The sequence below is a fragment of the Micropterus salmoides genome, unplaced genomic scaffold, assembly GCF_014851395.1.
Source record: "Micropterus salmoides isolate LMB-PRFRI ecotype aquatic unplaced genomic scaffold, ASM1485139v1 Ms_hic_scaffold_20, whole genome shotgun sequence".
Lineage (NCBI taxonomy): Eukaryota > Metazoa > Chordata > Actinopteri > Centrarchiformes > Centrarchidae > Micropterus > Micropterus salmoides.
This window is the reverse complement of record NW_024041151.1, coordinates 6,442,367-6,457,749: the sequence shown is the minus strand read 5'-3', so window position 1 is coordinate 6,457,749 and position 15,383 is coordinate 6,442,367. Positions and strand designations below refer to the sequence as shown.

Genomic DNA, 15,383 nt, shown 5'->3' with positions numbered 1-15,383 from the left:
GCAGCCAAACTACAACAACTAACCTCCCAGCATGCACCTGTACCTTTGCACCTCGAGCAGTATCTTTGCCTCGTGTCTCCCCCTCACAGTTTACGATGTGGGTTTTTAAAACGCATGACGTCTCGTGTTTGTCTCTCGCAGATTCACTGACTCGGCCTCACCGGACGGTGTTCACTCGAGCGATCGAGGCCTGTGACCTGCACTGGCAGGACCCCCACCTGCAGCACATCATCACAGAGGACCACTACACCAACTACTGCTACCACGGCAACCTCGACAGCTCCCTCTTCGACGCCAGAGGGTGGCCCATGTGGCACGGTGAGAGAGCAGGGACACATGGTTTATAGATATTATGCTCATTTTCAGGTTCATTATTTTATTTAGGGGCTGAACCAGAATAGGTTTACATGGTTCCTCTTTTCACCCTATGTGTTGAACGCTCTGTTTGAACTACCGAGTGAAGCATCTCACTTCTATTTGATCTATATTGGCAGTTGCACATGCACAGTACCTAGTTACCACCTACTAGCCAAACAGATGTCTGTGTGTGCTGCAGCTCAATGAGTGAGGGCGTGCCACACTAGCAGCTAGGCGAGCATTATGACATGTGTAAAAAAGTGACGCAGATAGATTACGGAAGTAAAGGCTGGACTACGAACAAGCTGTTTTCAGGCAGTTCAGGAGCAGTGTTTTCTGAGGGAGATGGGAACTCCCTTTAGGGTGGACTTTTTTCACTTTGCAAACCTATTACGTGCAGAAAAAAGAAATATAACGCAGGAAAAAGCCTCATATGACCTATTTTAAAAGGGAAGGCAAATTTACATCAAAATATGTTCTTTTCTTCTCCCGCAGAGCACGTCCCGACTGCCTGTGCCCGAGTAGATGCCCTGAGATCACACGGTTACCCCAAGGAAGCACTCAGACTGGCCATCGCTATAGTCAACACGCTGCGGAGGCAACAGCAGAAACAGCTGGAGTTCTTCCGAGCTCACAAAAAAGGTCAGTTTAACGTGCTCCAGTCTTTTGTTGTGTAGATTTTTACATTTCAATTATGCATCTTACTTTGCTTTTCAGTTGCTATTAAATCTCTTTTATATGTTTTTGCCCATAAAACATTTTACGGCTGATTTAAGAATAAAAAGCATGAATTTGGTGTGGGACAGTTTTTGTAAACAAAGCTTCTGTGATTCAGGAGAAGTTCAAAGGGAACTCCAGCATGATTTGAGTAATTTAACCCTCGCATTCAAGACTCCAAAGAACCGGACTTACTGGTCTATAAGCTTTCATATATTGATGATTTCATCCTGTTTACCAGCCACAAAAATGTTGCATTCTTTCATGGATTTGCTTCCTTACGATGAAAATGAAGGAAAATGGCAAATAAATCACTGTGTGCTGAGAGCAGCAATACAGTTAACAGCAATGGAAGAAAAGAACTCAAACTTACTTCTTCATTGACCATTGTGTCGGTGTCTGGAAGACATTATACATCTATAAACTAAAAGTAGGATTGTTGCACTGTCACTGCTGCAGCTACAGCATCGTCGAAGCTCATTATATCAAATTATTGATTTTAGCATAAGCTTAAATAAAATAAATTTATTGGTTTATCCATCCATCAATTTACCTGCATCGTATCTGGGTCCAGGTCATGTTAAGTGATTTAATTTATTTTTTATTAATCATACATCTGGGAAGTACTGACAAAAATGAGATAAATGTACATACTTACTGGTCTGACCATGAAACAAGTATTAATTTGTCTTCTGTGTGATGTTAAAAGGTCTTTAAAAAGCCTTAAATTAAAAAATATTTAACACTGTAGAAACCCTGATTGTAACACCAAGAAATATACAGTAAATTAACTGTGTGTGTGTGTGTGTGTGTGTGTGACTTCAGAGCTGCTCCATAAAGGCATAACATCAGTCACCAACCTGGAGGGTTGGGTGGGCCACCCTCTGGACCCCATCGGCACCCTGTTCAGCACCCTCACGGAGACGGGGCGGGTCAGCGAGGACAGCGCCACGGCCATGCTCGACTTCTCAGGTACAAACACAGATACTTAAAGTACCAGTACAACATTAAAAAAATACTCCATTAAGTGCTGCACTCAAAATCCTACTTAAGTAAAAGCACAGAATTAAATTAGCAAATAAGTGCTTGAAGTATCAAAAGTAAAAGTACTTGCTCTGCAGGAAAACGTCTCCTGTGACTGATATCTGATTCTATCTGATACTATTAGATTTTTAATATGGATGCATCAATTTTAGAGCTTGCCAACCCTCCTCATTTTCCTCGGAGAATCGCGTTATTCATTGCTCGCGCCCAGTTTAACAATCCTCCCTTTTTTCCTTTTCGTTATCACGACCTGTTTCTGGCACTGTACAGAGTGTATAAGCCCATACGACTCTAAAAGTCTACTCGGACAACAATACAGCTACACCAAATGTCGTTTCCTGGCGTGCATGTGACTCGTCCTCCTCAGTGAGTAAATGCAGAGTTCACACCAGAGGGGCAAAGTATATTGTATTCTTTCCTGAGAATTAAACCATAAATTAAAAGTGTTTAACATAAACATGCTTGGGGCACTGGCTAGCTATCACTCGTGCACGCGACCCATGTACAAAAGGCTTAAACCTTGTCGCAGCGACCCGGGATCGAGTCCAACTCGCAGTCCTTTCCTGAATGTCATCCACTCTCTCTCTCCCTTATTTCCTCTCAATCTTAAGCTGTTCTGTCGTGAGTAAAGGCTACGAAGCCCTAAAGTTATCTTTTAAAAAATGTAGTTTTAACTACTTTATATATTGGTAACTATCTCAGTCCAGTGGTTCACAACCTAGGGCTCGGGCCCCTCCAAAGGGTCACAAGATAAATCTGAGGGGTCATGAGATGATTAATGGCGAAAACAAAACAAATAAGTTCTTATACACAAATATATGTACACTTTTGGACTTTTAAATCTTTCCTTTTATGTGAAATATAATATATTGAATCATTTCACCTCTTTGGGCCTCAAACACATATGTGTATGTATATGTATAATTAATGTTTGTGTAATGTGAATCTGTAAACTAGTAACTACAGCTTTAGAAAAAAACTGCAGTGGAGTAAAAAAAACAATATCCCCCTCTGAAATGTAGTAAAGTAGTATGAAGTATAAAGTAGCACAAAATGAAAATACTCAAGTAAAATACCTCAAAATGTCTGTTACGTGCAGAACTTAGTAAATGTACTTACTGTACACCACTGGCAGATTCAGCACACATTTACACTGCAGTGATTGTGTCTTCCTGTCAGAGCTGCAGGCCCTCCGGTTGCAATCAGCAGTGATGACACAGACGTGCTGATTGGCCCCCAGTCATCCTCCAATAACAGCTCATGAATAAGAAATGCAGCAGGAAAAACACTCCAATTAAAACACATTAATTATGCAGGAAGCTCAGTTAGACGGATTTCTACGTACTTTAGCCAGAAAGGAAGGTCTCACGTCCGGCCTCAGTTACCGTTTGTTCCTCCTCTAAACTTGGTGAGCTGATGAAGCCGCTGCACGGGAAAAGTTGTGAAAGTTTTCAATTAAGACTTCAAGCACTCTGCTATTTATACGTGTGTGTGTGTGTGTGTATTCATTAGGGACTGTTAACCCTCCCGGGATGAGTGGTGAGGTCTGCCAAGACATCATTAAGCCATTAAAAGACACGATTACAATCCTCAGGAGAATACACACACTCACACCAGAGTGAACAAATAGATCAATAAATTTATCAATACTCTGCTCAATCCACGCCCTTCCACCCCCGCCCAAGTCGTCTCTCACCCCGTCTCCCCTTCCCCCCTCTCTCTCTTGTTCACCCTCAGGGTTTCTGGGTTCAGGTAGGAGGACGGAGCATCCTGTTTTCCCATCGCAGCGTTTCCTGGAGGAAGGAGAGTCGCTCATGTCGCTGGCTGTAGAGACGGCTCTGATTGGTTTAGGGCAGCAGAGGGTGATGCCAGATGGCCTTTACGCCCAGGAGAAAGTGTGTCGCAACGAAGAGCAGCTATTGGCCAAGCTCCAGGAAGTTGATTTGGACGACACGTTGGTGAAGATTTTCCGGAAGCAAGCTGTTTTCCTGCTAGAGGGTGAGTGAGACTCGACCGTTACAGGTTTTACAAAACATGTAAAGTAGTTGCTGTTTCTAGATTCTCAAATGTGAGGATTTGTTGCTTTTCTTTGTCTTATATGATATTAAATTTAATATATTTTGCACTGATGGTCAGACAAAACAAATCTGAAGATTTCACCTGCACTTTAAGAAAGCGTTTTTCACTATCTTGGCAAACCTTCTTAACTGAAGCAAAAACCTAAAATGAATCCTATCCTAACATGAACACATTTACTCCTTTTTATTTAATTTGTTAATTTTTTATTTAACCTTTATTTTAACAGGAAAGTCCCACAGAGACAGTCTTTTACAAGGGAATCATGTCACAAATAAAAATTATTGAACCATACGTTGAAATAAAATCCAATACAATAAAATAAAACTCTTAAAAATACTTAAATAAGCAGAATACAATGAGTATAAATAGGAGTAAATGTAGATATCTTAACTTAAATTGATCACTTTTAAAAGTAGATGCTTATGTCTGTACAAGACCGAGTTCAGCACGGTGGTGCTTTGTGCTAAATGCTAACTTCAAAATGCTAACATGCTGATGTTTAGCAGGTAAAATGTTTACCATGCTTAATTTAGCATGTTAGCATGCTAACGTTGGTAACTTGGCACCAAAATACAGCTGAGGCTGTTGGGAATGTCATTAGGTTTGCAAGTAGTTGGATTCATTTTCTGGGGGCTGTGAACATCTGTACAACATTTCATGGCGAAACGGCCAGTGGAGGTCTGTCCAGAGGTATGAAACAAAAATCTGCCAAAGATTAAACAAACAACATTCAGTGGATGACGTATTAATCAGGGACTGCATTAAAACTATTGGGGCAGGAAGGGAGTTGAATCTTACATGGACAGAGCTAAGCTAAGCTAACCGTGTTAGCTTCATACAGACATGAGTTGTATTGATTTTCTCATCTAGCACTCAGCAAAAAAAGCAAATAAGAGAATTCCTTTAAGTGTTTTGTTTTCGATCCTTAAATCCCCACTGGACCCGGGAACGACACATTATCCAGACACAGGAAGATTCCCGTCTCACACTCTGAACCACAATCAGCTCTTTGTACTTTAATTGTCTGTCAACGGTAAGTGTGCGTGGCGTTGAGTTAACCGTGCAGAACGTGTAACGTGTTTGCACTTCTGTATTCACAGTTGTGAGAGTGTATTGTTTGCATTGTCAGTCTGTTTGCTGACGTTGTGTGAACGCATGTGTGTACAGAGGGGTATAATGAAACCGTGTGTATGTGGAAGATGTGGCTCATCATGGTTCAAGGCTTTTCGCTTCAAACCCACTAATGATAGAGGCGGTCGGCTTCTCACATATGGCTCTGTTTGGCTGTGATTATAAAGGCCCATAGGAAGTCATTGTTGTTATCTTATCGAGGCAAGCGGTTATAACATGTCTTTTTGTTTTTATATTTTAAAACCATAAATTTAGTTTCCCCACATTTATTTCATCCTTACTAACAGGTGCTGTGTGTTTATCACAGCCAAATATCTCCTCTTCCTCTGGCCCATAGAGCTCCGTTGTTGTCCAAAAACTATTAAAAACACATCAGTGAGCCTCACTGCTGCACTGTGTTGTTCCTTCATCACATTCACCGGCCTGCTGCCACAAATACTCACTAGAGCACCAATTATGGATTCATCCGCAGCTGAAAATGGTTCCCAAATAAGTGCACTATTTCCTCCTGTTTGATTAAAAACAACTGTGAGCAGCTGTTGTAGGAAATTACAGCCTTTTTTAAAATTAAACTATATATTTGTGAGCTGTTTAAAGATTTAAGTCATCAAATGGGTTTTGGAGTATTGAGAGACTGACGATCATATTGTTGTGTTGTGATATTTGTTAACAATCAGTAAATAACACCATATTTATCCTTTAACCCGCTTTCAAAATTTGTAATGATGTGCAACATTTGTGATGAAAAATGATTCCTTCTTTCAGACTAATGCATCAATAACTTCACTTCAGACACTTCTAATAGTTGCATATGTTTCATCTCCCTCCTTTTCCTACATCCCAGTTCGTTTGTAATCTGACCAGCTCATATATATCATACTATTCATGCATCTTATATTTGGAAGGAGGCTGCCAGAAATACTCACTAGAGCACTACATGTGTATTCATCCGCAGCTAATATTACCCGTATGAGTAACATTTGTTAAAAAACAAGTGTGCAGTTTTAATCAAACTTATTTAGCTTTTTCCCCAAAAAATAACTAAAAAAAAAGAAACCAATGGGTAGAGAAGTCAAAACTAACAGTGTTTCACAAAAAATGACGCTAGCCTTATACTTTAAAAGGTTGATATATCTTGAGATCAGCTAAACTGATTACATTTAATCAAATTTTTTTCTTAAAGAAAAGCAATAATGGAAGTAATTTTATTGATTCCTTTTTGTTTTGCGACATGTTCTGGCACTAAGTAAAACTGTACAGAGGAATAAAGGGTGGACACGACAGCTCATTTGTGAGTCATGTAATTTCTCTTTGCTTTACATGAGAGTTGTTGTTTCTGGATGTGCTGGGATGCTGTTTTAAAGTAAGAAGAAAAAGTCTGTACATGTGGAGCAGCTGAGTCATACTTTTCCAAACAGCCTGTGTGTTTAAATCAGTGATACATCAGGCAAAATAATAATCCCATACACAAGGTCACTGTCCAGTCATACGGGAACTATCATGCAGCTCCGTTCTGCATGCTGAGAACTCTCTTTTTTACATCGACCTCTCTTTTTCTGTTTCTTCCAGCTGGTCCTTACAGTGGTCTGGGGGAATTACTCTACAGAGAAAGTGTCCCCATGCACACTTTTGCCAAGTATCTCTTCACCTCTCTGCTACCTCATGACGCCGAACTGGCGTACAAAATTGCACTGAGGGCCATGCGGTGAGTAGACCCCCTCATTTAAAGCCGTTGAGTGTACTCAAAGAACTTTTAAAACGTGTACCTCGTTACCTTCATCTGATGGCAATTTAACACGTTAGTCTCACGTGTGAATAAGCCTCCTGCTCACTTTTACATCAAAGTCACGACAGCAGTCTTACTGAGTTTGACCTGTACAGTGTGTCCCACATAGACTTGGGGCTAGCCGCCAAACGGCCGCCAAAGAATATTTAGCGACCTATTTTAGCATATTGCAGAGAAACACAGAGTGAGATGTTATCTATTAAGCTACAAGACGCGGTAAAGCAGCACTGCAGATATCATTGGGTACCACATTGGTTTCAATGGTTTTAATAGGCTATGTCATTAATAAGGCTCCTCCCACAAGCGCCGCACTTGCTGCTGTGAAAACAGAGTCTTTGTCTTGTCGGCGACTTTACAGAATAAACTGCTGATGGGGAAAGTCAGCTGATTAGACACATACAGGGAGAGAGAAATAGGAGGAGGCAGGGCAAGAGGTTTTTGGTGTGAGAGACCCGGGTTCGATTCCCACATTGACCCATCCACCAGTGTGTCCCTGAGCAAGACACTTAACTCACCGTTGCTCCAGAGGCGTGCGACCTCTGACATGTATAGCAATTGTAAGCCGCTTTGTATCAAAGTGTCAGATAGATAAAAAATTTTATACACGGGATAAAATTATTAATTGACAGGTCTGACAGCCAGTTTCATTTCCTGCGTCTGTCTGGTCGGGCTGTAATCATGCAGTCTGAACCCGGCATATGATGAACAGAAGTAAGACGGGGAGTTACGGCCCTGGATCGGACAAAACCTTTGCATGTGACCCACTCCTCGTCTCCTTTAAGTCTCGTTTGGTTTGTGTGTGACGGAGATAGACGGAGAAAAAGGAGAGGCAGATTTAGGGGCTGGATCTGGGGCACTGTTTAATGACAAAACCTCCTTTTGCTGGAATATTCACTAAATAATTCAAAGCTGCTGAAAACGAGTTTTATAAAATGTGTGAATAATAAATGCACGCTGTTGGCCTCCCCTCACCGCCACGGGTGTTACGAAACTTGATTTCTTCTCACCCAAATTAAACCGCCTTTGATTTTTATGATATGTAAATTATTATATATTTTTTTAATCCCAGACTTGAATTACAAAAGAGGAATATTAGACTACAGAAATGTGGTATCACTGCAGCTGTAACAGGACATAACAGGAGGGCGTTTGGGGAGAAAAGAATTGAGCTGTTATTTTTAAACTCTTCCTTATTCTCAGTGTCCGTGGCCTGAGGCGAACATCCACCTGAGTTGAGGTGTGGAGCAAAACTATTGATTGATTCTATAAAAGGAGCTTTGCTCTTTGATAACTTCTTTACCTCCCATGAAATGTTTTTCCTGATTGGACAGATACGTTCCTGGTGATGTCTAATAAAGAGCTAATAAAGTTTTTCTCCTGTGTGCTCAGGCTGCCGGTCCTGGAGTCCACGGCCCCTTCCGGTGACTTGTCTCGGCCTCACCATATAGTGTCAGTGATGCCCAACCGCCTCCCTCGCTGGTTCACTCTCAGCCACATAGAGACCCAACAGTGTGAACTGGCCTCCACCATGCTCACTGCTGCTAAAGGTACACACACATATTTAAAAGCCCGGGAGAATTATTTTTACAGTGCACGTCTAAGGAGAAACAGTGTTCAAAGGAGGGGGGTGTAACGCCGGCCATTGTGAATTGTTTTTAGGTGGTACTGTGCATAAAGTAGTTAATTACCTTTTTTAAGAAAGAACCAGTGGCAACAATAAGGCCTAAAATAATTTATTAAGCACAATAAAATTATTAATTCAAATTTATCAAAATTATTTTCTCAGGACTTCCCAGCTCTATATAACAATTTCAAGTTCTATAATTATCAATAACGTGACCTGGACCCAGCGTGTGATAGAAAGCTGAAGGATGGATTAACCAATTAAAAATGATTTTGATAAAAATTTAATTAATTAATTGTCTGTTACGGGTGGATGAGCCTCCTAGCCACCGTAGCTAGCAGTAGTGACGCCACAGGTCTGATGGTGCCCACTAAAAGGATAAATTGATTAATTAAACAGACTCCTGCGGCACAATCCGTCTAGTTTATAGTTGTATTTAACGTCTCCCAACAGCTGACAACCACATACAAACAGAATTAAACTAATGGTAGTGACTACAGCCGGCAAGAAAAAAAGACCCTTCTCTGGCCTTTTTTGGTTGTTGATGGAACTGAATTTAGTGCATTTTTAAAGACATTTGGAGACTTGCATACTCTGGGCCAAAGGAAAACAAGTTGTTTCCTGTGATTATGAGTTGGGGTTGACCAACTTTTATTGAGAAATTTCAACTCTAACAAAGTTACTCTAACTCAAATGACATAAGCTTCACATTTGCAATCTGCTTCACAATAAAATGTTTGTTTTTCCTCATTGTGCAGCAGCAGCAGCAGCAGGAAATGTGGGTTTCAGAAGTAACCAAACGCAGCTCTGATATGACTGAAAGCAATAAGTAAAATAAGGCTGATATTTGGATGTGTGAACATAAGCACACGATTGAAACTAAACTAAAAAACCACAGAAATTCAGTTACAAACTCTAGAAGAGCTAAACACGAGGGCTTTTAAAGACAGGGTTTCTTTTCTTTTTCTAATTGTGTGTGACTTTGTAAATAAATATCTGATAAAATGGGTTTGTATAGAGAGAAATACAAGACTGACTTTGCTTCTCTGTTTTGTTTGCCGTGTTACCAGGAGATGCTCGTAAGCTAGAAACGGTGTTAGAGTCCATCCAGAAGAACATCCACTCCGCATCCCACATCTTCAAACTGGCCCAGGATGCCTTCAAAATCGCCACCCTCATGGACAGTCTGCCGGACATCACGCTGCTCAAAGTCTCCCTGGAGCTGGGTCTTCAGGTAAACAAAACACACAGAGACAAACACATTTCATACCGTGTGTAATGCAGATTCAGAGCTAATCCCGTGTTTCTTACAGGTGATGAGAATGACGCTGTCTACCTTGAACTGGCGGAGGAGAGAGATGGTTCGGTGGCTGGTCACTTGTGCTACTGAGGCTGGTGAGTTTGTGTCTCGCAACAAAAAGTTATTGACCCTTGCACGGCACAGATAACAGCATACGATGCCAACGGTGGTAGAGTTATTTTTGAAGTAATTAGTCCTTGATAAAAAAAAAACAAAAGTAGCTTCTCCTTTCTATTTAAATTTAATCTAGTTAATTAAATGAGCTAGAGCTAGCTAATTAATGCCGACTCTGCAAGTTGGCAGCTGAATTGTTTTATTTACAATAAGGGCCATTTTAAAGGTCTTAAATGTGCACTTAATGGCTTCATACATGATATTATAGATTAAGCTGAAGCCAACAGGTTCCAGTCAAAAAGTCAGCTTCTCGCCAGTAATGTTTTTACAGTGTAAATCAAATCAGCCCAAGTAATATTGTACAGTATTAGAACGAAACAACACTTTAGTTACATTATCATTTATAACGTGACCCTGTTTGGAACGCTAACTATAGAAAAACATTTGTGGATCTGAATTTGAGAATCAACACAGAAAATGTTGTCTTGTTTGTATTTTTAAACGCTTTTAGGATGATGAGGACTGACTGAATTTTTGATTTGTTGGTCCCCAAATAACGAGCAGGACAGAGCTGCTAAAGCTACAACAAACTCTAAACACAACTTCTTCTAACGTAACCTGCGACCCCACATAATAACATAATAGTTTGCTCATTATATGCTGTTTGGCTTTGGAAGTTAAGCTTGGTCACTGCTTTAGGAAACAAACGTAAGCTAGTTAGCTGAGCATGCTAACAGTTGTTGAAGTTAAGAAGCAGCAACATGTAAAAATACTGAAAGGACTGCTGTCACAATTATACTTCAGTAAAAGTACAAAATTATTATCAGCAAAATGCACTTGAAGTATAACAAGGGGGCCCTTTTTATAATATATTTTAATTTGATTATTATGCTGATATTATTGATGCATTAACACGTAAGCAGCATTTTAATGATGCTGGTCAAAATGGAGCTACATTTTTTCCCCACTACCTTTAATTGTATATATGGAATTGTAAGTTTTAGATTATAGATAACAATTATGCGCCTTGTTTTTTTTTGTGAAAATAAGAATATTTGCCTCTGAAATTTAGTGAAGTATAAAGTACCTCAAATGTCCGTACACAAGTGAATGTAATTAGTTATTTTCACGGCTGGATTTTGGTTCCAGGGGATTAAAAAACATCACCACCATCCAGACTAAGATAGGATTGGATGTTTTCTGTTTAGGGGAGGGGTCTTTAGTGAACCAGGACAAACTTAACAAGCCGTGAAAAGTGGATTTGGGAAGGCTCTCAGCGGGAGGGGAAAGGAATGACTGGCAGGGTGGTAGTTATAGAAGATTGTGGGCCTCGTGTTTGGACTTGAATATTGAAACCCAGTGCCTGATTTTCCCTGAAGTGGACAGGAAGCTGTGTCCAGAGGGACGGCGCTCTGTAGGGGAAACCCCCCACCCCTCACAGATGATTTCTTGTGAATGTAGAGGGGGTGACAACGAGTCCCTGTTTCTGCGAGCAGAGTTTGAATGGATCCATTGAGAACATGCCAGTTGGTGATGTAGAGCGGGGCCAGGCCCTATAATGTCAGAGAATTAGAAATAGAATATCCAATTAGAAGGTAAAAAGCCTTTGTGAGGCTGGTGACGTATGTTTTTAAATTGGAATTATGGACAACATTTAATTATTTTGAGTGCAGAGTCGGGGCAGCGATACTCTAGTGCAGCAGCTGGAGTCCTGTAGACTTTTTCTTAAATGAAAAATGCAGTTTTGGATATTGCATCAGTTAATCAAATAGAGGTTAAGGTTTAAAATAAAAGTTTAGTACTATGACTTGTACATTTTTATTTGTAAATTGATTTAAATGTCTTTTTAATGGATTTTATATCATCTAGACTGCAGCATTTAAAGGTTAAGGCTGGTGACATTTTAGATTTGCTGTTGTCAACAAATCCCATGCAAAGACCTAAAAAAACAACATATTTTTCCACTTCCCCAACCTGTCTACTCTTACAGATGACTTAAATCTTAAAAAAAACAGCTAACCAATATACAGTTTCATCTTTAAAGGCTGCTGGGGACTATTTTCACTGGCGTATTAATACACAATCGGTTTTCTAATGAGTATTTACAGCAGTGATTGAGTCAAAATAAACTGTGTAGTTTATTTTGAGTCTCACCAGACTTCTAAAAAAAAGAGGCCCTAAGATTGAACCTTGGGGGACACCAAAACTAGCATTAACATTTCTTTTCCTCTCTGTCTAGGTGTGTTTGCGCTGGACAGCATCATGCAGAACTGGTTCACCCTCTTCACACCCACCGAAGCCACCAGCGTCGTGGCGAGCACAGTCATGTCCAACAGCACCATCGTCCGCCTGCATTTGGACTGCCATCAGCAGGAAAACCTCGCCAACTCCGCCCGCACCCTGGCTCTGCAGTGTGCCATGAAGGACCCCCAAAACTGTGCCCTCTCAGCTCTGACACTCTGCGAGAAGGACCACATTGCCTTCGAGACAGCCTATCAGATTGTACTGGACGCAGCCGCCACGGGAATGAACTACACACAGCTGTTTACAATAGCACGCTACATGGAGCACCGCGGTTATCCTATGAGGGCGTACAAACTGGCGACGCTAGCCATGACTCACCTGAACCTCAGCTACAACCAAGACACACACCCGGCAATCAATGACGTGCTCTGGGCGTGCGCTCTCAGCCACTCCTTGGGTAAAAATGAACTGGCATCCGTCATCCCCCTGGTGGTGAAGAGCGTCAAATGTGCCACCGTCTTGTCGGACATTTTGCGGCGGTGCACGTTAACGACGCCGGGCATGGTGGCGCTGCACAGTCGTAGGAACTCTGGGAAGCTGATGCCTCTGGACAAGGCTCCTCTCAGGCAGCTACTGGACGCCACGATCGGGGCCTACATCAACACAACGCACTCTCGGCTGACGCACATCAGCCCGCGCCACTACAGCGAGTTCATAGAGTTCCTCAGTAAAGCCAGAGAGACATTTCTCATGGCGCACGACGGGCACATCCAGTTCACACAGTTCATAGACAACCTGAAACAGATATACAAGGGCAAGAAGAAACTCATGATGCTCGTTCGAGAGAGATTTGGTTGAAAGAGCATCAAATTTACTTGAGTCTCCCTTTTTTAAAAGTCTTTTCTAACTTGAAGTGAAAATCCTCCTAAAACAACATTCATGCAAATCTTATTCCTATGATTTAGCGTGGCGGGGTCGAATGATATAAAGACAATTTCATTCACAGTGAATATTTCAGTTTCATTGTGAGTTGTACCAAGCATGCGCATAGACGGACTCTGGGTTGTGTTTTGGGATTGGACAGTCTAAAGATGATAGGAATGATATATGAAATATGTTTTAGGGTACATTTTCTGCTAAAAATGACAAGATTGACATTGAAGGAAAACAAAAACACTGTAAACTATAAAAGCAGGCGTTGATGTGTATAAAACCATTAAGTTTGCAGAAGGAGAGAACTGTGGAAGTTTGTGTTTCCCTTTATACGTATGAAAGCGAGAGGTTAAGAGTTTTACACTGAGTATAAACTGTATTGTCCAGTGGCAAAATGTCCACCTTGCACTCCTCCTACTTCCCTCAGCTAACGTTCACAGCCTCAAAGAGAAGACAAAACGGCTTTAAACCAAATGGAGAAATTCTATCTGAAGTGACTAGTACCTCTTTTTAAGGATCCAGCTTTACTCTCCCCCTCCCCGAGTCCACACCCATGTTCTCAGCGACGTGACAGGAAAAACTCCAAATTCACTATCAGAATTCATTTACTGGGTCGATATTTTGTCTCTGCCATCTCCAGGCTGATTGTTTTGGCTTTGTGGCGTCGTCTCAAACATTCAGCGTGCTTATTCTACGGACACATTTGTCACAGAAACACAAAAACAAACTGTCACAGTGCTTGCTCTTGTGGAAACTTGGCAACTGTCAACATACATTCTCAGGGATTTCTCTAAAAAGAAAAAAGCAGACAACAAAAAAAAAGAAAACACACAAGCGAACAAAAGCATTTTATTGTCCTGTGTATATATATAAAAGTATATGTCTGAATATTGAAAAAAAAATGTATATGTTAACTAATTTATGACAGAATATTCTATGTAAGGCACAATACTTGAAGCTGCAGTACTTTTGGTTTTAGAAACAAACAAGAAAAAAAAAACATATCAGAAGGACTTCAAATCTTTCGCCTTGCATTGCCATCAGGGGCCAATTCAGTCGGTAAGTACACGCCGGTTGGTTTGGCTCTGCAGACATGTAATGACCTGCAGAAACTGGCCAGTTTGTAAGACAGGAAGTGGACGTGCAAGAAGTGTACAGTCTTCCTGAACACAGAAGCGTATCGAGGATTGTAGGAGTCGGAGGAAGAGACAAAACTGCTGTGACGTTGCAGTGGAGTGAAATCTGCCCTTGCGTCTCCTCCTGCAGTGATTCAGTCACGCGTCCTTGCCACTTCTTCTGACATCTCGACTTTGTGCAGGACAGAAAGTTGCTCTATACTGTAGGTCTTGACTGTTTTTTCCTTTTTACACACTGTGTATTTTTTCCTCCTCTTAAATTCAGTTTGCTTTCATTTCTCTCTAGAATTCCTCACACAAGAACAGCCTTCTTTCTTGCCTTGTCTTAATGCTTTAAAATAACCAAATGGGAGTTCTTACTACCAAACTTTTTTCATACGCCAACTGACTTTGGTTACAAACTTTTTTTGTTTTGTTTTAGTGTCCTTTAATTTGTAGCTGGTCCGGCTCTGTATTCTTGTGCTTTAAAAGCTCATCTGTTTTTCAGTGTCGTCTCTTGTAAGTAGCTTCTTTTTTGTTTAGAAATGAAATATGCTCCCTTTTTATTTATTACGTTAGGTAAATGATTGTACAACCATGTCAACATGCTCATGAAGTTGAAACTAAGATTTGATACACTGATCGATTTATTTATGTAACTAAAAATCACTGTTTTATAAACTTGTTAATGAAACAACATTTTGTTTTGATTAAATTCATTTTTTGAGAGGACGAAGTGTTTGTGTTTTTAATTATTTAAGCTCTGAGAATAACAAAATGGTTCAGTGGGAAAGTTTATTCTTGATTTTGGAAATTAAGTAGTTTTGACGAAATAATCTTAATGCAAGGCCAGACACTAGAGGTGATACTAATAGATATTAACATTAAACTTGTCAGCTGATTACTTACATTAAGACTTTTTTTGCATTACAAGTAGAG

At 40.6% G+C, this 15,383-nt stretch overlaps 1 protein-coding gene across 1 annotated transcript in view; it reads left to right on the top strand.

Moving 5' to 3' along the window:
* Window positions 1-15,176, top strand: part of zswim6 (zinc finger, SWIM-type containing 6) — a 49,983-nt gene extending 34,807 nt beyond the window's left edge. The window contains exons 6-14 of the mRNA XM_038734037.1: window positions 142-318; window positions 853-999; window positions 1,900-2,046; window positions 3,856-4,116; window positions 6,898-7,033; window positions 8,504-8,661; window positions 9,809-9,972; window positions 10,052-10,133; window positions 12,392-15,176. Of these exons, the coding sequence (XP_038589965.1) occupies window positions 142-318; window positions 853-999; window positions 1,900-2,046; window positions 3,856-4,116; window positions 6,898-7,033; window positions 8,504-8,661; window positions 9,809-9,972; window positions 10,052-10,133; window positions 12,392-13,254 (2,135 nt within the window). The 3' untranslated portion in view covers window positions 13,255-15,176. The remainder of the gene's footprint in view (window positions 1-141; window positions 319-852; window positions 1,000-1,899; window positions 2,047-3,855; window positions 4,117-6,897; window positions 7,034-8,503; window positions 8,662-9,808; window positions 9,973-10,051; window positions 10,134-12,391) is intronic.
* The last annotated feature ends 207 nt before the right edge of the window (window positions 15,177-15,383 follow it).